The sequence below is a fragment of the Carcharhinus amblyrhynchos genome, chromosome 15 (genome assembly GCF_965287045.1).
Source record: "Carcharhinus amblyrhynchos chromosome 15, sCarAmb.v2.hapA, whole genome shotgun sequence".
Classification (NCBI taxonomy): domain Eukaryota; kingdom Metazoa; phylum Chordata; class Chondrichthyes; order Carcharhiniformes; family Carcharhinidae; genus Carcharhinus; species Carcharhinus amblyrhynchos.
The window spans coordinates 62,675,015-62,698,008 of record NC_137338.1 but is presented as its reverse complement, the minus strand read 5'-3'; the positions used below and the strand labels follow the sequence as shown (position 1 = coordinate 62,698,008).

Here is a 22,994-nt window from a genome sequence, read left to right as displayed (position 1 = left end):
TGGGTTAGAAAACTGGAGCGCCTGGAGGAAACCCACGCAGATAGGGGGAAGAACATGCGGACTCCGCACAGTCAGTGACCCAAGCCGGGAATCGAACCTGCGTCCCTGGCACCTTGAGGTAGTTGGGCTAACCACTGTGCCATCTTTTAGATGCCTCATCCAAAATGAGCACCTGGAAGAGTGCAGCACCCCCTCATGGAGCCTTGGCCTAGATTTGAGGGTCTCTGGAGTGAGCCTTGAACTCCTGGCCTTCAGACTCAGACCATGCTTCTCAATAAAAGTACAAACAAAAGTTTTATATCTCAGAGCTTGGGAAGGGTAAATTCAGCTGGTGTTTCTGAGCCCAATTGCTATCAAGTAAATAGTTTGACCCTGTCCTGCGTTGCGCCATGGGTACCCCATCAGGGGCAAAGGAGTGAATATAGGAGGGAATTTAAAAATAAAAGCATTTCGATTCAATGCAGCAAAAGATGGGAAGGTGACGGCCTCGTGGTATCGTCACTAGATTATTAATTCAGAAACTCAGCTAATGTTCTGGGACCCGGGATCAAATCCCACCAAGGCAGGTGGGGGAATTTGCATTCAATAAAAAATATCTGGAATTAAGTATCCAAGGGCAACTAGGGGTAGGCAATAAATGCTGGCCAGCCAGCAATGCCCATGTCCCATGAATGAATATAAAAAACCTCGCCACTGTTTGTCTAATCAAGGTAAATAGTCTGATGGCAATCTTCATTTGTCACACCCAGCCCTGCAGTAGCTGTAATTACAGCTCACTAACAATGCAAACTACCAGTGATCATAAACTGATTTGGTGATACAGATTCACTCTGTGTCTGCGTAATGAGGTAATCTCACGAGGATGTGCTTGTCAAACTGCAGTGTTTGCAGATTTTAACCTGAGAAATAACTACTTTTGTGTCTCTCCGCAGCCTAGCGAGGAAATTAATTGGTGGATAGGATCTGAAATCGAACACAACCGTTGCTACTGATGCCCACCCTCATTTTCCCCGTGTTGCAATGATTACCCACGTTCAATTCTCCGCTTCAAGTCACTATAATTGTGGAGTTTGCACTTTCTCCCCATGCCTGCATGGGTTTCCTCTGGGTGCTCCAGTTTCCTCCCACAATCCAAAGATGTTTAGATTAGGTTGATTGGCCATGCTATATCGAACCTAGTGTCAGAGGGATTGGCAGGGTAAATGTGTGAGGTTATAGGAATAGGGTCCGGTGGGATCGTGGTCAGTACAGAATTGATGGGCCGCATGGCCTTCTTCTATACTGTCGGGATTCTATGATTCTATATCACTGAACAGTAATCTGGAGTGAGGGCCTCACCAATATTATTCCCGCAGCCAGAGTTGCTGAGACCAGATGAAGACCTTCTTCACTTATCCAAGCTGATATCTACCCAAGGACTGAAACTATGGGATTGCATGGTTGAGTAATTCATCCGATCATCAGCAACATGTACCTCTCCACTTTCACCTCGCTGAAATTACATAGATTGCAATGGCTACGTAATATAGACAAAGGCAACAGGGTCAACCTCAATCATACCACCAAGAGCTTGCACTGGCCCCTTCACCCATTGCAGCCCATCCACCCAGCCCCTGAATGACTCAAGATTATTGTCTGCACCACTCCACTGAGGTCACTTCTCAGCATCGCTCACTCTTTGTTAAAGAGAGCCTTCCTGATGTCAAACCTAAATTCACCTTCCACTAGTTCACTCTCATTGCCTTGTTCAGCATTTACCTCTTGGAAGAAGATCTTCTTCCAAGATCTTCTTCCAAGGCTGAAGAGCCTTTGTTTCTCCAGTTTACCCCCCTACCTCAACCCTCTGATGCTGGGGAATCAGCCTTGTTGGCTGATCTCTGCACCCATTTCAGAGGCTTGCATACTACTCAGTTTCTAGATGGACAAAACTGGACTTGGTGTTTTGATCAAGCGCTAGGGATACGGAAGAATTTTCACTTTGATATAGTTAGCTTAAAGCATGACATATTTAGAGATATGATAAATATTACATGTCATATAACAATGTATTAATTGCCTCCCTTTCATTAGAAGTTCTAATTAAAACATACTACCAGTAGCACAGTGGTTAACATTGCTGCCCCACAGCGCCAGGGATCTAAGTTTGATTCCCGGCTTGGTCACTGTCTGTGTGGGATTTGTACATTCTCCCCGTGTCTGCGTGGGTTTCCTCCAGGTACTCCAGTTTCCTCCCACAGAGCGAAAAACACGCTGGTTAGGTGCATTGGCCATGCTAAATTCTCCCTCAGTGTACCCGAACAGGTGCCAGACTGTGACAACTAGGAGATTTTCACAGTAACTTCATTACAGTGTTAATCTAAGCCTTCTTGTGACACTAATAAATAAACTTTTAATTTAAAAACTTTAAAACTTAAAACTTATAATGTAATACCATTGAATGTTACCTCACAAAAAAGGCCATTTGACCCATCAAGTCTGCACTGGTACTTCTCCCTGCATGAACCACCTTCTAATCCCTCTGCTCACTTTTCAAATGCTCTAATGTTCCTCTTTCTCAAGGAATCATTTAACTGTAAGATGGACATCGCGCTGCTAACACATGAATTGGCATAGAGTTAACTCTGCACCGAATCTGGTTATGAGGATATATATAGATTAAAACATCAGGTGTACCTCTATGCAGGAGTTGTAGCTTCTGTTTGGCACATTGGTGAAGTTCCTCTATACATGGTGGTCTGGTCTGTGTGTGAAATAGACCTTCCTGCTGATACCATGGAGCTTGGTAGTGGACTGTTAGTTTACTCTCCCTGTCCAGGTTTGATACAGCTGAAAAAAAAACAGAAACAGTCGGTAAGCAATTATCATATCAGGGACTTCAGCAAAGGACAACCGTGAGGGTATAGCAGCATTCTGTAGAGTAATGCACTACTGGCTACAATCTGTGTTTGCACCATAGAAACAATCTGAGATAGAAATCATAGAAAGAGGCTAATTGGCCCATTACGTCTACATCAGCTGAAATAAATGACCCAAACAGCCTAATCCGACATTTCAGCATTTGGTCTCTGGCCCTTAGATCATAAGATGTAGGAGCAAAGTAAGCCATTCAGCCCATCAAGCCTGCTGCACCATTCAATGAGATCATGACTGATCTGATAATCCTCAATTCCACTTTCCTGCTTTATCCCCTAACTCTCGATTCCTGTACTGATTAAAAATCTGTCTATCTCAGCTTTGAGCACATCCAACGACCCAGCCTCCGCAGCCCCCTGTGGTGAAGATTTCCACCGATTCACTCCTCTCTGAGAGAAGAAATCATATCTGTCTTAAATAGGCAGCCCTTGGTCTGAGATTATATCTTCTGGTGCTGAAGGCCTGAAGATTACAGCATTTCAGGTACTTTTCAAAGGAGATGACGTGCATGCCTCTATCACCCTTTCAGGCAGCGAGATCCAGCCCCCCACCATGTGAAATCATTTTCCTCCATGCCCCCTCTAATCCTTCTACCAATCACTTTAAATCTGTGCCCCTTAGTCACTGATAAATACATACTTCCACAATGGCCAACTACCATCTGAGTACAAGAGAGACCAGGAGATATCAGCTTTGATTTCCGCTCTGAGCTATACTATCTGACCTCAGTCAGTGGGGATGTGTAATGAGGCCCATGAGGTTGGCCTCTTGGAGTATGAGCTCTCTGATCGAGGTTATGATTACTTGCCAAATCAGGGATCTCACCTGTGTATATATATTGAGGAGTGTCAGGGCTACCGACACTTCGGATTCCGACTTTGTACCGCTCTTTGGAGTGGAATTGAATTTATAAATAAAGGGAATCTGATGAAGGGAGACCGGCCTGTGAGCAGTTATTTCAGGATGCGACAATTGATCTTGATGTCTGTGGGCTAAGGGAAATGCCAGCCAGATTTCCTCCCAAGACCCCACCTCTACCCCAGGAATGCTTGTGCGCTTGTGGAGACAACAAGTGAGATGGGACTGAGCTTGGCTGTGGTATACTTTACAATGAGTTCACTGGCATGGTATGTGACTACTGGGTGAGGCTAGTTGGACTTTTGGGAGTCCCAGTGAGAAAAAACATTATTACCTTCAAAAAAAATTCACAGTATGAAATAATTTTTCTTCAATTTTTCTTTCATTATATTGGTACCACGATCATGAATCTCTTTATTACAAATATCTGCATAATAAAATTTGATTTAAAAACTTCCACCTATTTAAGCAGCTAAACAGATATGACCTCTTGCCATCAGCCCCTCGTAATGTCTTTACCATATGTTTTAAAATAGAGCAGAGAAATGTATCTCACGTTTATATCTGTGTCAGGGGAGCAATAGTCACTCGCAAAGCTGATTAATATTACACTCCTGGATTTTACCGTGAGGGGAACCTGCCGTAGGGGATTTAGAGCTCAGTCTAAAGTCCACTGTTTTTTGTTGGGGATGAGACAATCCAAGAGGTGGGTGGGGCTGGAAAATCCCGGCCTCCCAAAACAACTCTTTAACCACCAAAAGGCCCTATGCCCGGAAAAGTGACGACTAAATTACCTCCTAATTCTCAGTGGGAGTAAAAGTACTTCAGAACAAATCCCACAAAGGACTTTCATTTTGAACTATAGTCAGAGCAGCTAAAAGTGACAAACTTGCCGATTGCTGCCGTACGCATTACAAAACAGAAAATCCTCAGGTCACCTTCCATAGTCCCTTAGAGTTGAGTGACACTGCCCAGTGGAAGAGGGAGCCATATAGAGCAGGAAGCTCCCTTAAGTGTGATCTCTGCTTTGTGCCGAGTCCATCGATTTGATCAGAGCCAGATGCCAGCTAAAGGTCAGTGGTGGCACTCTTGACACTGTGTCTGCCTGTGGGTTCAAGTCCCACCCCAAAACCTGAAACAGTGACCTGAGCTGATTTGATTTATTATTGTCACATGTATTAGGATACAGTGAAAAGTATTCTTTCTCGCACTCTATTCAGACAAAATATACCATTCATAGAGCACGTAGGAGAGAAGGAAAGGAGAGGGTGCAGAATGAGGTGTTACGGTCACAGCTAGAGTGTAGAGAAAGACCAATGTAATATGAGAGGTAGGTTCATTCAGAGGTCTAAAGGCAGCAGGGAAGAAGCCATTCTTGAGTTGGCTGGTACATGTTTTCAGATTTTTGTATCTTTTTCTGATGGAAGATGGTGGAAGAGAGCACTTCCAGGGTGCGTGGGGTCCTCAATGCTGTTTGCTTTTCTGAGGCAACAGGAAGTTTAGGCGGAGTCAAAGGATGGCAGGCTAGTTTGCGTGATGGACTGAGCTACGTCTCGTGGTCTTGGATAGAGCAGGCGTCATACCAAGCTGTGATACATCTGGAAAGAATGCTTTCTATGGTGCATCTGTAAAAACTGGTACCAGTCATTGCGGACATGCCAAATTTCCTTAGCCTCCTGAGAAAGTAGAGATATTGGTGGGCTTTCTTAACTATAGCGTCGGCATGGAGGGACCAGTCCAGCTTGTTAGTGATCTGGACACCTAGAAACTTAAAGCTCACGACCGTTTCCACTTCATCATCGTTGATGTAAAACAGCGTCATGTCCTCCACTCCAATGCAGTACTGAGGGAATGCTGCACTCTTGGAGGTGCTGTCTATCTGATGAGATGCTGAACTTAGGCCCAGGCCTGTCTTTTCCAGGTGGTCATGAAAAATCATCGCATGGTACCCATGTCCCTAGGTTACAGACAGGGAAGTATCACCAGGAGCTCTATCTCCTACTCTGTTCCCTGAGCCCTGCTGAAATACTTAAAGGCAGCAGTGTGGGCCAGAACGAGGCTTGACTGTGAAGCTTACAGACACTTGCAATTCAGCTGTACACATGAAGCATGGCCACTTGGGTGTGATACGACCGATGGCTGGCATAACTGGATTGCAGTCGGGGAGGTGACAGCTGAATAGTATTATCAATAGACTATTGATCCAGAAATTCAGCTAATAACCTGGAAAACAAAAACAGAAAATGCTGGAAAATCTCAGCAGGTCTGACAGCATCCGTGGGGAGAAATTAGAGCCAACGTTTTGAGTCTAGATGACCCTTCGCCAGCTCTGATGGCGAGTCGTCTAAACTCGAAACGTTGGCTCTATTCTTTCCCACAGGTGCTGTCAGACCTGCTGAGATTTTCCAGCATTTTCTGCTTTTGTTTCAGATTCCAGCATCCGCAGTGTTTTGCTTTTATCCTAATGTTCTGGGGAACTCGGGCTCAAATCCCGCCATGGCAAATGGTGGAATTTGAATTCAATAAAAAATATCTGGAAGTAAGAATGACCATGAAACCATGCTCCATGAGAGACGTAGAGACTTTGGATGCAGTGCTGAAAAGGTTGACTAGGATGTTGCCTGGTATGGAGGGTATTAGCTATGAAAAGAGATTGAATAAACTGGGTTTATTCTCCCTGGAAAGATGGAAATGGAGGGACGACCTGATAGAAGTTTATAAAATTATGAGAGGTTTAGATAGGATTAACATTTGGAAGCTTTTCCCCAGGGCAGAAATGACAAATACAAGGGGCCATAAGTTCAAGATAAGGGGGAAAGGTTCAGTGGAGATGCACGGGGTAAGTTTTTGTTTCCACAGAAGCTGGTGGTGGCCTGAAATGCATTGCCAAGTGAAGTGATTGAGGCAGTTAAGCCAGCCACATTTAAGACTTTTCTCAATGGTCAAATGAACAAATGGATATAAGAGGGATCTAAGCAATTGGTCTCGATAGGATAACATGACTGGCACAGGCTTGGAGGGCTGAAGGGCCTGTTCCTGTGCTGTACTGTTCTTTTTCACTTTCTAAATCATTGTCAGTTGCTGGAAAAACCCGTCTGGTTCACTAATGTCCTTGAGGGAAGGAAATTTGCCATCCTTACCTGTTCTGGCCAACATGTGACTCCAGAGCCAAGGCAAAGGGGTTGACTCTCGGGCAACTAGGTATGGGCAATAAAGGCTGGCGAGCCAGCGACACCCATATCCCACAAATGAATTAAAAAAACCTAATATCTTCAGGAGGCAACCTGATGAGAAAACCTTTCAAGCTGATCTTTGCAGGATCCAGTTGCCTGGCTTCCAGTCAGGGTTTTATTGCAGTGAAAAGCCAACTAATGACATATGCTAATTTCTGCAGTTGATTATTTTTTAAAAACCCTAAAATTTAAACACCCAAGGCTTTTTCTTTCCATTTTTGCATTAAAAATGCAACAACGCTCTCCATTTAATGTGTGCATTACAATGTACTGATGGAGCAGTGGGAGAAGCTGCTTATGACTGACTACCACATCTGACAGAATGTATTACAGCTTTGCCAGCCAAATTCTAATGAATTTGCATTGCACAGCAGAGGTCGAAATGATGAGATCTGGTACAAGCACAGTATCCATTTAGCCAAGACCAAAATAAAGATCCCTGTCAAAAAGTGCAAATACAATCTTTAATTTCTTTGAAAACTACCATTGGCAGTGCTTCAATGTAAGTAATTTTATAAACGAATGTATCAGCTTTCCTTTCTAGAAAGAAACAACAGCTTTGAGTCAATGAGATAAAGGTGGGCAGCTGCCTAAAGGCAGTAGGTTATATAGGTGTGTACAGATCTGGCATTCTGTCTGCAAGACATGATAGTTGTTACATAGGCTAGGGCCATTCTTAGAATCATAGAATCCTTATAGTGCAGAAAGAGGCCATTCGGCTCATCGGGTCTGCACCGACCACAATTCCACCCAAGTCCTACTCCTGTAACCACACATATTTACCCTGCTAATCCCTCTAAACATTAAGGGGCAACTTAACATGACCATCCAACTTAACCCCCACATCTTTGGACTGTGAGGGGAAACCAAAACACCCTGGAGGAAACCCTTGCAGACACAGGGTGAATGTGCAAACTCCACACAGACTGCCAAGGCCAGAACTGAACCAGAGGCCCTGGTGCTGAGAGGCAGCAGTGTTAGCCACTGTGCCACCATGCTGCCCTCTTGAAAAATGCCATGCTGAGTTTCCCCTGTAGAGGCCCATTGTGGAAAAAAAAACAGGTCTGGACTTGTCTGTGATGCCCCCACAGTCAAACAGCCCGCAGATATTTAGGGTCAAATGTATAAATGGCTACCCATCCATCCCCATGGACCTTAACTGTGCAGTGAAAACAGCTGGATAATCAACTCAGGGTATAAGTCGTTGTCCGTTTGAAAGCATTTTTTTCTATTCAGTGCTGATCTCTTGGGGACTCTGAGAGTTAAATCCCTTCAGGAATGGGAATCGATAGGTGTTTGATGGCGAGTGCTGACACAATGGGCTGAGGGCCTCTCTTTTGTGCTGTGAAACTCTACGGCTCTATGGGAAATATGTATGGTGTCCCCCTTCTGAGATCTCCCTACACAAGTTGGTAATCGAAGGGGATAGAATATAAAAGTAGGGAGGTCTTGCTGCAGCTGTACAGGGTACCGGTGAGGCCGCAGCTGGAGTACTGTGTGCAGTTTTGGTCGCTGCACTTGCGCAAGGATATTTTGGCCTTGGAGGGAGTGCAGAGGAGGTTTACTAGGCTGATACCGGAGATGAGAAGGTTGGACTATGAAGAGAGACTAAATAAACTGGGTCTGTACTCGTTGGAGTTTAGAAGGATGAGAGGGGATCTTATAGAGACGTATAAGATAATGAAGGGGATGGATAGGGTAGAGGTAGAGAGATTCTTCCCGCTTAGAAAGGATAGCAGGACTAGAGGGCACAGCCTCAAGATAAGGGGGTGGCAGTTTAGATCAGAGTTGAGGAGGAACTCCTTCACTCAAAGGGTGGTGAATCTCTGGAATTCTCTGCCCGTTGAAGTGGTGGAGGCTACCTCGCTGAATATATTTAAGTCACAGGTAGGTAGGTTTCTGATAGACAGGGGAATTAAGGGTTATGGGGAGAAAGCGGGAAAGTGGAACTGATCCACTTCAGATCAGCCTTGATCTTATTGAATGGCGGGGCAGGCTCGAAGGGCTAGATGGCCTACTCCTGCTCCTATTTCTTATGTTCTTATACCTGCTCTGATCCAGCTACAGAGGCAAGTGGGTAAATCTGCTCTCACCCTCCACCAGTATATCTCTGTATTAGACAACAAAGTCTTTGTACACAATCTTCCAGTGTTGAAAGAGAGCTGTTCAGTCCATCATATCTGCATCAGCTGTTCAAAAGAGCGATCCAACTAGCTCTACTCCCTTGCTCTGCTGTCCTGTCCCTACAATTCTCCCCCTATCACATAGATATCTGGTTTCCTACTAAAAGTTACTATTGAATCTGCTTCCACCAGCCACTCTGGCAGTGCGTCCTACAGCATCATTAACTGTTGTGTCAAAAACAAAACTGCCTCGGTTACCCTTTTATTCTTTTACAAATGACCTTAAATCTGTCTCCTATGACCCTCCTGGAAACAGTTTCTCCACATTGACTCCATCAAAACCCTTCATGATGGACATATCTATTAAATCTCCCATTAAATCCCTCTGCTCTAAGGAGAGCAATTCCAGCTCCATGCAGCCTGTGGGATTCACACCTCTCAAATCTGTTTCATGTAGAGAATTAGCATCCCCGTTGATCCACATTCACTCGATAAAGCTGCTGCTGGGCTGGGGATTCGACAGCGTGAAGGCACAAAAATGAAATGAAGGGAAGAACTCTACAGGAAACCCTTCAGTGGTGTGTAGCGGAGGTCCGATTGTCTCTCTTCACAGGGCAATGCTTGGATTCCCCTCACTGCTTCTCTGCTGTGGCGTGACTGAGCTTTAGAAGGCACCGTGCAAAGGTTTCAAGCACAAATTGGTGTTTGAGTCACTCGGTGGGCCTTCAACTCCTCATCCAATCACTCACTTGTTAAAATTCTTCGCCTATAGTATGACCTGACCTACTGAAGCTAATCTCCTTTGACACTCTCTGGAGTCCCAAAATGACTCACAATCCCCCCCTACCCCCTCACTTCCCAGGTGCCCTCCTCCTTCTCTGTTGAAAGGTAAGATCTGTTCCACAGGACTTGAATGATATAAATACCACAAATATCTAAACACACAGGCGACAGGAGAGATTACAACAACTCCAGGGACATCTCACTCCTTACCGTCATTGGGAAGGCCTTCAGTGGGGTTATAAACATACAGACTGAATGTATCCAGAAGGACATTGTGGTGTCCATGTTGGCAAATGTGCAGTGGACACTATCTTCTCCATATGCCGGCTACAATGGCGTATAGGGAACAGAATACTCCTTTTTAACTTACTTTCATTGATCAATGAAGCAGTCCGACACCATCAGAAGGGGAGGACGCGACAAGACTTTGATGAAAATTGTCCACCGAAGTTCCTCGAACTTGTCATCTGCTCCATTCATGACAACATGCAATGTACAGCGCTCTTGGCCAGGACCACCCCTGGCAAATGCAGAGTGAAGCAAGGCGGGGACAGTGGCACAGTGGTTAGCACCGCTGCCTCACTGTGCCTGAGACCCAGGTTCAATTCTAGCCTTGGGTCACTATCTGTGTGTTTGCAAATTATCTCCCCGTCTGCGTGGGCTCCCACAGTCCAAAGATGTGTGGGTTAGGTTGATTGGCCATGCTAAATTGCCCCTCAGGGGATTAACAGATAAATGTTACAGGAATAGGGCCTGGGTGGGATTGTCAGTGCAGACTTGATGGGCTGAATGGTCTCCTTCTGCATTGTAGGGATTCTATGATGAAGCAGAGCTGTGTCCCTCACCCTCACGTTGTTTGGTCTCTTCTCTATGCCCCCTTAATCTGCATATTTGATCAGGTGGGAATGGAAAATGTTTAGCTCCATACTGGATGGCAGGCTCAATAAACTGTTCAGACTGAAAGCAAAGTTTAAAAAAAAGCACATCTGGATCAGAGAACTCCTGCACTCTAACGATACCACAGCAATCATTCACTCGGCCACAGAGAATCATGGATTGTTTCTCGCAGTCCTGTAACCTTTTCTCTATAAACCTTAAGAAAAGCATGGTTATGGGACAGGGTCTCTGCCCATCATCACACTAAATAATATCCTTGCTAGACAGAGTTAGTAAATTCTGCTACCTCAGGTCCACAGTGGCAGACAACCTCTCTCCATTCAGAACTTAATACTCACATAGTGAGAGCGGTTACCACATTTGGCCAACTCAACAAATATGCACGAAATAGCAGCCAATAAAAGCAAATTACTGCAGATACTGGAATCTGACACCAAAAGAGAAAATGCTAGAAAACCTCAGCAGGTCTGGCAACATCCGTACGGAGAGAAAAGAGCTGACATTTCGAGTCCGCATGACCCTTTGTCAAACAACGTCACTGACAAAACTGACATCAGTCCCAGCACATTTCAGGATAACTAGAAAACCAGCAAACAGACACATAAACAAAAGTAGCTGTAAATGGAGAAATATGAAAAGATGTAATCTCATTGTATTTTCAGAAGGTTTTTTGCATAAGCATCTCCTGACTAATGTCATAGCATATCGATCCAGGATGAGTAGCAAAATAGATAGCAAAAAATAACTAGAGGACAGAAGTAAAACAACACATTGGCAGTCTTAAGTTACAAGATTTGATTGTAAATTTTCCAATGAGAGACTAAAAAGAAAAGCATATTCAACTCACAACGAGAAATTCTTTGCGGAGGTAACTAAGTGTGTAGATGAAGGTAGAGCAGTTGATGTTGTATATATGGATTTCAGTTTGATAAGGTTCCCCATGGTAGGCTCATGAAGAAAGTAAGGAGGTGTGGGATAGAAGGAAATTTGGCCGATTGGATAAGTAACTGGCTGTCTTGTAGAAGACAGAGGGTGGTGGTGGAGGGAAAATTTTCAGACTGGGGGCTAGTTACCAGCGGTGTACCACAGGGATCAGTGCTGGGTCCTCTGCTATTTATGATTTTTATCAATGTCTTGGAAGAGGGAGCTGAAGGATGTGTTAGTAAATTTGCTGATGACACCAAGATTGGTGGAGTAGTGGATGAGGTGGAGGGCTCTTGTAGGCTGCAAAGAGACATTGATGGGATGCAGAGCTGGGCAGAAAAGTGGCAGATGGAGTTTCACCCTGGTAAGTGCAAGGTGATTCATTTTGGTAGGACAAATTTGAATGTGGATTACAGGATCAATGGCCGGGTGCTGAGGAATGTGGAGGAACAGAGAGATCTTGGGGCTCATATCCACAGATCTCTGAAGGTTGCACTCAAGTAGATAGAGCCGTGAAGAAGGCCTATAGTGTTAGCGTTTATTAACAGAGGGTTTTGAGTTTAAGAGTCGTGGGGTCATGCTATAACTATACAGGACCTTGGTGAATATTGGAATATTGTGTGCAGTTCTGGTCACCTCACTATAAGAAGGATGTGGAAGCATTGGAGACAGTGCAGAGGAGATTTACCAGGATGCTGCCTGGTTTGGAGGGTAGGTCTTATGCGGAAAGGTTGAGGGAGCTGGGGCTTTTCTCTTTAGAGCGGAGGAGGATGAGAGGCGACTTAATAGAGGTTTATAAGATGATGAGGGGGATAGATAGAGTGGACCTGCAGTGACTATTTCCTCGGGTGGATGTAGCTGTTACTAGGGAGCATAACTATAAGGTTTGTGGTGGGAGATATAGGAGGGATGTCCAAAGTAGATTCTTTACTCAGAGAGTGTTTGGGGTATGGAATGCACTGCCTGCTGTGATAGTGGAGTCAGATACTTTAGGAACTTTCAAGCGGTTATTGGATAGGCACATAAAGTGTACAGAGATACATTTCGGGAGGCACACCATGGAGAGGCAGATATTCTGAACAATACTGTCTTGGAGGGGGTTTAAGAGTAGGAGGACGTAAGCTAGACATTCACAAATCTTTAAAGGTGGCAAAGCAAGCTGGTAGGGCAGTTAAGAACATAAAGCTTATTTGGCTTTGTGAAAGGAACACAAAAATCTGAAGACATAGTATATCCTCGCAGATCAAAGATTTGGCCTCCCTTGGTGTGTTGCGTATTACACCGGGTACCGCACTTGAAGACAGCACAGAGGAAGTTTACCAATAGTACAGGGATGATGGGGTTTGGTTCCATGGAGAGAATGCGATTGTTCTTCCTGACAAGAGAAAGTGGAAGCCGAATCGAGCTTTCCCAAATTTTGAGGGCTTATGGTGGATTGAGTCAGAATTATTTTGATCAAGTAAATTGGAACTATTTTCTACGACAATCGGATTGGTGGCCAGAAATCTAAAGTTTAAAATAACCAGTGAAAAAACAAGCGGAGAAGTGAGAATTTGCAAACATCTAGAATTTACTACTTGTCGGAATGGCAGAAGCACATTCCATAGGGATCTTCAAAAGTCAACTGGAGATGTGCTTGAGAAGAATTGATCTGAAGGAACGTGGTGAAAAGGGTTTGAATATGAGATTAAATTGGACAGCTCTTGCGAAGCATTTGGATTTTTTTTTTATTCATTTGTGGGACATGGGCATCACTGGCTGGCCAGCATTTACTGCCTATCCCTAGTTGTCCTTGGAGGGCAGTTGAGAGACAACCACATTGCTGTGGATCTGGAGTCACATATAAGCCAGGCTAGATAAGGATGGCAGGTTATTAGGATATTAATGAACCAGATGGTTTTTTTCCAACCATTGACAATGGCTTCATGGTAATCAGTAGATTCTTAATTCCAGATTTTTTTTATTGAATTCCAATTCCACCATTTGCTGTGGCAGGATTTGAACCCGGGTCCCAGGACATTAGCTGAGGTTCTGGATTCATAATCTAGCGATAATATCACTGGGCCATTGTCTCCCTCTATAGAAGTGGCAGACAAAAAAGTGGCAGAAAGGCCAACTCCCCATGCCACCTGTTGGCAGGCCTGTTGCCCTCTGTCCCTGTTAGGACTCTAATCCGAGAGTGGCCTGATGGGAAATGGCAAACTGGCTCAAAATCAGTTTTGCTCCCTTTTCACTTTCAGGGAAAAAAGGATCACTCACATGGAGGTAGAATTTTCTCATTACAAAGATCCTGTTAAGTCAGAAATGTTGACCAGAACTATGGGCACACCAACATCCTTCTCTCTCTCTAAGTGAGAGCCTAACCTTCCTCAGGGACTTGATGTGTGGGGAAAGACAGCCACAGATTTGTGGCAACATTGCATTTTGTTTCTTCTGAATAGCTTCAATCTGCACAAGGCTGCGATTGTGGACTGGGATCAATAAACCAGGAAGGATGCAGCATAATATGACCAGATTTATTTTTTTCAACATCTTTTATCCTGTTTTAACAAACCATAATCAAAAAAAAGTGCCAATTGTTTCTCTATTTATATATTCAAAAGACTTCTGTTACTAACGGCCCTATAACTATGAATAGGTGGGTTGCTATTTCCTCTTGACCAAGTTGTCCCTGTTATTTAGATTCTACTCATGGTATCTTTCACTGGCTAACAGCAGTAGACAACCTTCTTGTGTGCGGTAACCAGAAGACACAGGTTGAAGTACAAAGAGAGCTGTGACTCTAAGTAAAGCTGAATGGTGAAGCAGACAGACCAACATGAATATGGAAACAGCTGGCTAAAATGCTGGGGAAATGCACCCCACTCGCAGCCTGTAGCGTTAATCTCAGAAATATCAGCTACAGAGATGGTTTTTCAAAGTTCTCTCTCAATTTCACCCCCCCGTCCCTCTCAGTCTCTGAAGATGTTGGCCTTCTCATTGGACTACAATTGCCCTCCAGTGCTCTTAAGGGAACAGAACCAATCTAGCTGATATCCATCCACATCCAAGCATCTCACCTGATACTGGTCATCTATTTCCACTCGAGGATTCAATTTAACTATCAGAGCCCAGAAACTCTGTCAAACTTTATTTTATTGGTGTCACAAGTAGGCTTACATTAACACTGCAATGAAGTTACTATGAAAATCTCCTACTGGCCATACTCCATTAGGGTATACCAGCACGTCTTTCGGACTGTGGGAGGAAACCAGAGCACCTGGTGGAAAGCCACGCAGATGTGGGGAGAACGCGCAGACCCCGCACAGACATTGACCCAAACTGGGAATCGAACCCAGGCTCCACTGCCGTGAGGCAGCAGTGCTAACCACTGTGCCGCCCTGTCTTTCTGATCACCGCCCTGCTCAGGGCAGCTAACTCACCACGATCTAGAACATAAGAACATACGAAATTGGAGCAGGAGTAGGCCATCTAGCCCTTCGAGCCTGCCCCGCCATTCAATAAGATCATGGCTGATCTGTCGCTGCTCAGTTCCACTTTCCCGCTTTCTCCCCATAACCCTTAATCCCCTCTCTTATCAAAAACCCATCAACCCGCGTCTTAAAAATATTTAGCGAGGCAGCCTCCACCACTTCAACGGGCAGAGAATTCCAGAGATTCACCACCCTTTGAGTGAAGAAGTTCCTCCTCAAAACCGCCCCCCTTTTATCTTGAGGCTGTGCCCCCTAGTCCTACTGTCTTTTTTGAGCGGGAAGAGTCTCTCCACCTCTATCCTATCCATCCCATTCATCATCTTATACGTCTCAATGAGATCTCCCCTCATTCTTCTAAACTCTAACGAGTGCAAGCCTAATTTATTCAGCCTCTCCTCATAGCTCAACCCCTCAACTCCGGTATCAGCCTAGTAAACCTCCTCTGCACTCCCTCCAAGGCCAAAATATCTTTGCGCAGGTGCGGTGCCCAAAACTGCACACAGTACCTGGCATCTTTCGGGTCTAGGGAGCAGATCTGACAGGGAGACGGAGATTTCATTTTCAACAGCCCTGACTCAGCAATAGCTGGACTTTCCCCATAGAGACCGGGAGCAGGAGTCAGGCCTGTTTTAATATTAGAAACCTGTTCAGTGACAAACCGAGTTTCAGATTTTCTCCGGGTCAGGCACTTCTTGACATGGAGATGGGTTTGTTGACCAGAAGCAGGAGTCCAAAGATGTGTACGTTAGGTGGATTGACCATGTTAAATTGCTCCTTAGTGCCCCAAGATGTGTGGGTTAGGTGGATTAGCGACAGTAAATGCACAGGGTTATGGGGATAGGGCAGGAATGGTGGGTTCAGATTGTCTTTCAGAGAGTCAGTGCAAATGTGATGGGCCTGTTTCTGTGCTGTAAACCTCTGTGATTCTATGACGCACCTCCCCCATTATTACCTGCAATGGGGCATCGGAGCCCCTTCCCTACCTCCCCTGTCATGCAGGCAACTCTCCCTCCTCTTCCCAATGTATACAACCCCCCTCCTCCTCCCAATGCAGGCAATCCCCTCGGCCTCCATCGATGTTCCCCCAAACCCTCCCCAGTTCATGGGAAACTCCCCCATTTGGGCTCCCTGGAGGCCCCATCCCAACACTGCCAGGGTGCCGGGGACGGTGCCCAGCTGTTTCCCTCATGACCTGGAGCCAATAATCACCTCCGAGACCCCGGCACAGTCATCATGACTGATTTCTGGGGGGGATGCCTGGTGGGGAGGCAAGGGGGAACATACCCAGAAGCATAAAGCCATTTCTGTATATTTAAATACATTTAAATTGGCAGCAACCCCGTAAGAGTGTGAACCTGATTATGTGATTGGCGTGGGAACACGTGATTTCCCTGGAACAGATCCCACTATGGTTCTCTTGCAAGAGTTAGCCACCATTAAAAGATTTGAATCTGGGGCTACATTCATATATAATCAGGAGTTCGGACAAAGAAAAGAACTTTGATTTTCATAGCATTGTTCATGACCATTGGATATCTCAAAGTGTCTCACAGCAAACCAATGAGTTTTGAAGGTTAATGCCTGTTGGAAGGATAACAGATGTGTAGAGATGTGTAGATGTGTAGAGTATAGGGCTAACGGTAGGACTCTGAATAGTGTGGATGAACAGAGGGATCTAGGTGTATGTGTACATAGATCCCTGAAAGTTGGGAATCAAGTAGATAGGGTTGTTAGGAAGGCATACGGTGTCTTGGCGTTTATTGGTAGGGGGATTGAATTTAGGAGCCGCAGCGTCATGTTGCAACTGTACAAAACTCTGGTGCGTCCGCACTTGGAGTATTGTGTGCAGTTCTGGTCCCCACATTACAGGAAGGATGTGGAGGCTTTGGAGAGGGTGCAGAGGAGGTTTATCAGGATGTTGCCTGGTATGGAGGGGAGGTCCTATGAGGAGAGACTGAGGGATTTGAGGTTGTTTTCGTTAGAAAGAAGGCGGCTAAGAGGGGACCTTATTGAAACATATAAGATGATTAGAGGTTTAGATAGGGTGGACAGTGATAGCCTTTTTCCTCGGATGGAGAAAGCTAGCACGAGGGGGCATAGCTTTAAATTAAGGGGGGGTAGTTATAGGACGGATGTCAGGGGTAGGTTCTTTACCCAGAGGGTGGTGAGGGATTGGAATGCCCTGCCTGCTGCAGTTGTAAATGCGCCTAGTTTGGGGGCGTTTAAGAGATCCGTGGATAGGTTTATGGATGGAAAGGGATTGGTTTAGTTAGAGGGTCATTGCTTTTTAACTGGTCGGCGCAACATCGTGGGCCGAAGGGCCTGTTCTGCGCTGTAATGTTCTATGTTCTATGTTGTAATGCAGGAAATGTGGCAGCCAATTCGCACTCAGCAGATTCCCACATAATCACTGGATAATCTTGACTTCTGTGCTCAAGGCCTAGAGTGGGATAGCTTAACTGGTCTTGATAAATTAACCCTAGTGTCAGCGGGATGAGCAGGATAAGTAAGTGGGATGATGGGAAGAAGGCCTGGGTGGGGTTGTGGTTGGTGCAGACTCGATGGGCAGAATGGCTTCCTTCGGCACTGTAGGGATTCTATGGGACTTGAGCCCACAACCTTCGAACTCAAAGCTGAGAACATTGTTATGAGCCACGTCTGAAACCCAGGCTCCAGTTAAAATTGGCCGATTTTCCTAATGATGAATTTAGGTGGCTTTCACCGAGCAACTCACCAGCCCTGCAAACCCCGACCGGTTAGCATTTGGATACAAAAGCAAGGTTGTGCATTTATATATTGCTATTTGTAAACTCAGGACGTTCCAAGATGCTTCACAGCCAACGGAATCAGCTTTAAAAATGGGCTGGAATTATCCCACAGTTGGGATGGCGAGACATGGAAATCTCTGATCACGTGGGCCAGATCACGCTGGCCAAAGCAAGAGGTCACACTGGCAATGAAGGGCTGGAAAAGTTGGCCACGGTGACTGTCGTAGCTTGGGAAGCCTCAGCAGTCAGCTGGAGCACAGCAGGATCCCACAAACAGCAATGCAATGGATGCAAAAGGTGAGGGACAAATATTAACCGGGACTTTGGGGAAAGTTTTAAAGCTTTCAAAATGAGGGTTTATTTATTAGTGTCACAAGTAGGCTGACATTAGCACTGCAATGAAGTTACTGTGAAAATCCTAGCCGCCACACTTCAGTGCCTGTTCGGGTACACCGAGAGAGCATTTAGCCTGGCGAATGCACACAAACACAGCGTCTTTTTGGCTGTGGGAGGAAACCAGAGCACCTGAAGGAAACACACACAGACACAGGAAGTATGTGCAGACTCTACACAGCAAGTGACCCAAACCCAGGAATCGAACCCAGGCACTTTGAGGCAGCAATGCTAACCACTGTGCCACCGTGCTGCCCACAACGAAGTGATCTGCTTACTTTTAATTCTCCACCCAACCAGGGTCTACAGGGTTAAAATTGAACACGTGGTGTATTCATCCATTGGGCATTGGGAGAACTTTGGGGCTTACTTGGGAGCAGGCTTAAAATCCCAATTACAATCATCATCGAGAACATGTTTTTCTTGTCATTACATCTGGTAAAACAAAGTTGTAAACGTGTTGCACTTTTTCCAAAGTTGAAAGAGTGCCAAGTTTAGGGAGCTGCTGTTTGAAGTTCCTGTGGTTACTGAAAAGCAGGAAGATGTATGACTGATCAAAACCTCTGAGAACAGAGAATGTTCTGCACTGAAGACGATTCTTATCTCTGGCTTTTGCAAATATTACTATAAATGGCATTGCGCCGCTGTCCAACTCTAAAGTGAGTGAGAATCTGTTCCAAAGCACAGCCTAAAACAATCTCAAAAATATTATTTCCGCTGGTTTTAGGGCCTTGCAGGCCAATGCAATCATCACAACACAGAGCAGAATGCTGTGGAGGCCAGGTCATTGAGTATATTTAAGACAGAGATAGATCGGTTCTTGATTGGTAAGGAGATCAAAGGTTATGGGGAAAAGGCAGGAGAATGTGATTGAGAAACTTATCAGCCATGATCGAACATGGAACAGGTTTGATGAGCCTAATTCTGCTCCTTTATCTTATGCTGTTTTGGACTCACCGTAAGATCTGAAATAGTGACAGCAAACTCGGGAGTTCAATGCAGCACAGTGCTCAAACCTCAAGGTGTCCTCATGTTTATAATTTCAAACGAAAAGTGTAGGCTGGAATTCTTCAGCCTTCATGCCCCACTGTCGCTGCCAATGAGATTGGAGAATTTGGTGTTCATCCAAATCTCCGTTCACTGCAGCAGGACTGGAAAATCCCAGCTGTGGGCACAGTCGGAGAATCCATCCCATAGCCATTTACAATATTCTTCAAGGTAAACCACAGGCACTTGAGAACATCTATTAGTGTCACTACAGATAGTTAAAAGAGTATATTAATTTCTCATGTAACAAGATGGAAGCTACGTAGGATGGACCATTGCATTCTTCCGACTGTTGAAGAAGCTCCATTGAATCCACATGGCTCACATATAATATAGTCCTCTAGTTAGTGCTTCCTGATGGTGCGTACAAATCATTGAAGTATTAATGTGACTCTGTCAAACTGGAGTGTCCTCATGTGGCCCGGAATGAATACATGGACACATCAGGCTGAATCACTTTCAGTGAACATCTTTCACTGGCATAAAACTTGGGGTCAGGAAAACAGCGTGTTGTAAGTGATGATTTACAGTAACAGAGCTTGCAATAAGGAGCTTCATCTGTAAGTAATTTGCCTTGCAGCCGGCCAGCCGGTTTATGGTACAACGCTTGATTTAGTGATTTAGATCTGATTCTACAGGATTTGGCATTGCAGCAGGAGTGAAACAAACTGTCAGTTAGTTTATTACCAGAGTACCTGGTAGATATATACGCTGGATAAACTGTGGGAAATACTAGCCATGCATTTAAATAGGATGATATCATTTTTGAAAAGCTGGTTTTTTTTCAATTGAAGGAATGGACAATGGGAGCTACGGAAAATGAGGGGCGCTTTGAACTGAGAACACTGAAAATTCAACTCTGGGCTTTGTCTGAGCTCAAATGCAGCCCAGACAATAATAGGAAAAAAAAATGTAATTTTCGCATCTGATTTTTAATGAGTTTGGGTCATCTTAACCCAATATGTGTGGGCATGGGCTCAAGGCAAAAATTTAATCTGGTAATGAGTTAGATTTTGCTGCGATCTCCATAGAGACAGATAATGTTTAAAAAGAAATTTGAACTTCAGTTAACAGTTGAAAAAATGACACATCAGTATTTCACTATTTAAAATCTTTACTGTAAAAAATGACTAAAAAGGCTATCGACTAAACACCACCCTTTTCTATGTAGGCATAAGAACATAAGAACATAAGAAATAGGAGCAGAAGTAGGCCATCTGGCCCTTCGAGCCTGCCCCGCCATTCAATAAGATCATGGCTGATCTGTCGTGGCTCAGTTCCACTTTCCCGCCCTCTCCCCATAACCCTTAATCCCTTCTCTTATCAAAAACCCATCAACCCGCTTCTTAAAAATATTTAGCGAGGCAGCCTCCACCACTTCAACGGGCAGAGAATTCCAGAGATTCACCACCCTTTGAGTGAAGAAGTTCCTCCTCAACTCCGTTCTGAACCGCCCCCCCTTTATCTTGAGGCTGTGCCCCCTAGTCCTACTGTCTTTTTTGAGCGGGAAGAGTCTTTCCACCTCTATCCTATCCATCCCATTCATCATCTTATACGTCTCAATGAGATCTCCCCTCATTCTTCTAAACTCTAACGAGTACAAGCCTAGTTTATTCAGCCTCTCCTCATAGCTCAACCCCCTCAACTCCGGTATCAGCCTAGTAAACCTCCTCTGCACTCCCTCCAAGGCCAAAATATCCTTGCGCAGGTGCGGCGCCCAAAACTGCACACAGTACTCCAGCTGCGGCCTCACCAATGCCCTATACAGCTGCAGCAAGACCTCCCTACTTTTATATTCAATCCCCCTCGCTATGAAGGCCAGCATCCCATTCGCCTTCCTGACCACCTGCTGCACCTGCAGGCTGGGTTTTTGCGACTCATGCACAAGGACCCCGAGGTCCCTCTGCACCGTCGCCTGCTGCAGTTTTTCGCCACGTAAGTAATAGTCCTTCCTACCATTCTTCCTACCAAAGTGGACCACCTCACACTTGCCAACATTAAATTCCATTTGCCATTTCCTGGCCCATTCGCCCAGCCTATCTAGATCCTTCTGCAGACTCTCCACACCCTCCGCACAATTTGCCTTTCCCCAATCTTGGTGTCATCAGCAAATTTCGACACCCTACACTCGGTTCCCTCCTCCAGATCATCTATATAAATGGTAAATAGCTGAGGCCCCAGCACCGACCCCTGGGGCATCCCACTAGTCACCAACCGCCAATCCGAATAGCACCCATTGACCCCCACTCTCTGCCTCCTATTTGACAACCAATCCTCTATCCACGCTAACACCCTACCCCCAACTCCATGTCCTCTGACCTTCTGCAGTAACCTCTTGTGGACTTATACTTTAAACTAGAAAGAAATATCCCCCTTTATTACACATTACACTCTGCACAGATTTATAGTCTTTATAACAAACAGTCCGCAGTTGACCCCACCCGGCTTCTAATGATTTCCTGTAACCCGATGCATCAAGTAGTAGCGTTCAGTGACCATCCCCAGGCGCTTTCCTCAGTTTTCAGAGAATTTTTAAAATCTACCATCAGTAAAGTGAGTTCTGATGATGGTTCTTCCTCCTGGCTACACCAAAACACATCTCTGGAATCCATAGGCCGATGGATCTATCTCCTTATTACATCTTATTTTGCTAGCTTGCAAAGCCTCTTCTCCCTGCAGACCACATAAAAAACCGTCTATCTGTAATATTCATTGATTTGTAGGGAAGTCTGTAACCTGATCTCAAAAATGGCTTCCTCTGTCCTGCCTTCTGAGATATATTAGCTTTGTATCTTGATAGGAATGCTAATTGGCTATTCTTGATCAAAACTCCTTTTCATCTCTGATGCACAGTTCACAGCACAACTGTTTATAATCTGATACCAACACACTACTACACTTTTTTAGAACTTTGGGAAACTCAGAGTTTATTCATTGCAAAAAACAGAGACTGCTGCCATTGTCTCCAAATGTAAATACTTTTCACCTTCCTTTGATCTATAACAATTAAACTACCCAGGCTTACAGTCAGAAAGACTTCAGAACAGGTCACACGATCCCTTCTATTTACCCTAAATTTAATGCTACAGTCCTGAAGGATAAAAATCTTACAAAGCTCCTTATAGTTTACATGAGCAATATGTTTTAATATACTCATTCCACTCTTATTTTATGCATAAACAGTATTGCCATGGACTCATTCAATCAGTCCTGTCTTCCTCCAGATTGCAATGTGTTCACATTCTAATTAATAGAAACAACATTCTTAATGGTGGGATCTTAATAGTGATATTGTAGAATTAGCTATTCAACTACCAGCAATGTTAAATAAGGAATAATATGAAATGTTGAATAGGCTTTCTTGTTGCAGGCACAGTGATACAATGGTTAGCACTGCTGCCTCACAGCGCCAAGGAGCTGGGTTCGATTCCTGATTGGGTCGCTGCCTGCATGGGTTTCCTCCGGGCTCTCTGGTTTTCTCCCATAGTCCAAAAGGCATGTTGGTTAGGTGCACTGGCCATGCTAAAGTCTCCCTCAGTGTACCCGAACAGGCACCAGAGTGTGGCGACTAGGGGATTTTCA

General features: G+C 44.9%; 1 protein-coding gene across 4 annotated transcripts in view; it reads right to left on the bottom strand.

The window, feature by feature from the left end:
* The window catches only part of nhsa (Nance-Horan syndrome a (congenital cataracts and dental anomalies)), a 482,186-nt gene that overhangs the window by 120,223 nt on the left and 338,969 nt on the right, over positions 1 to 22,994 (bottom strand). For all 4 annotated transcript variants that reach the window (XM_080204037.1, XM_080204038.1, XM_080204039.1 and 1 more), the window contains exon 2: positions 2,674 to 2,826. In XM_080204037.1, the coding sequence (XP_080060163.1) occupies positions 2,674 to 2,826 (153 nt within the window). The remainder of the gene's footprint in view (positions 1 to 2,673; positions 2,827 to 22,994) is intronic.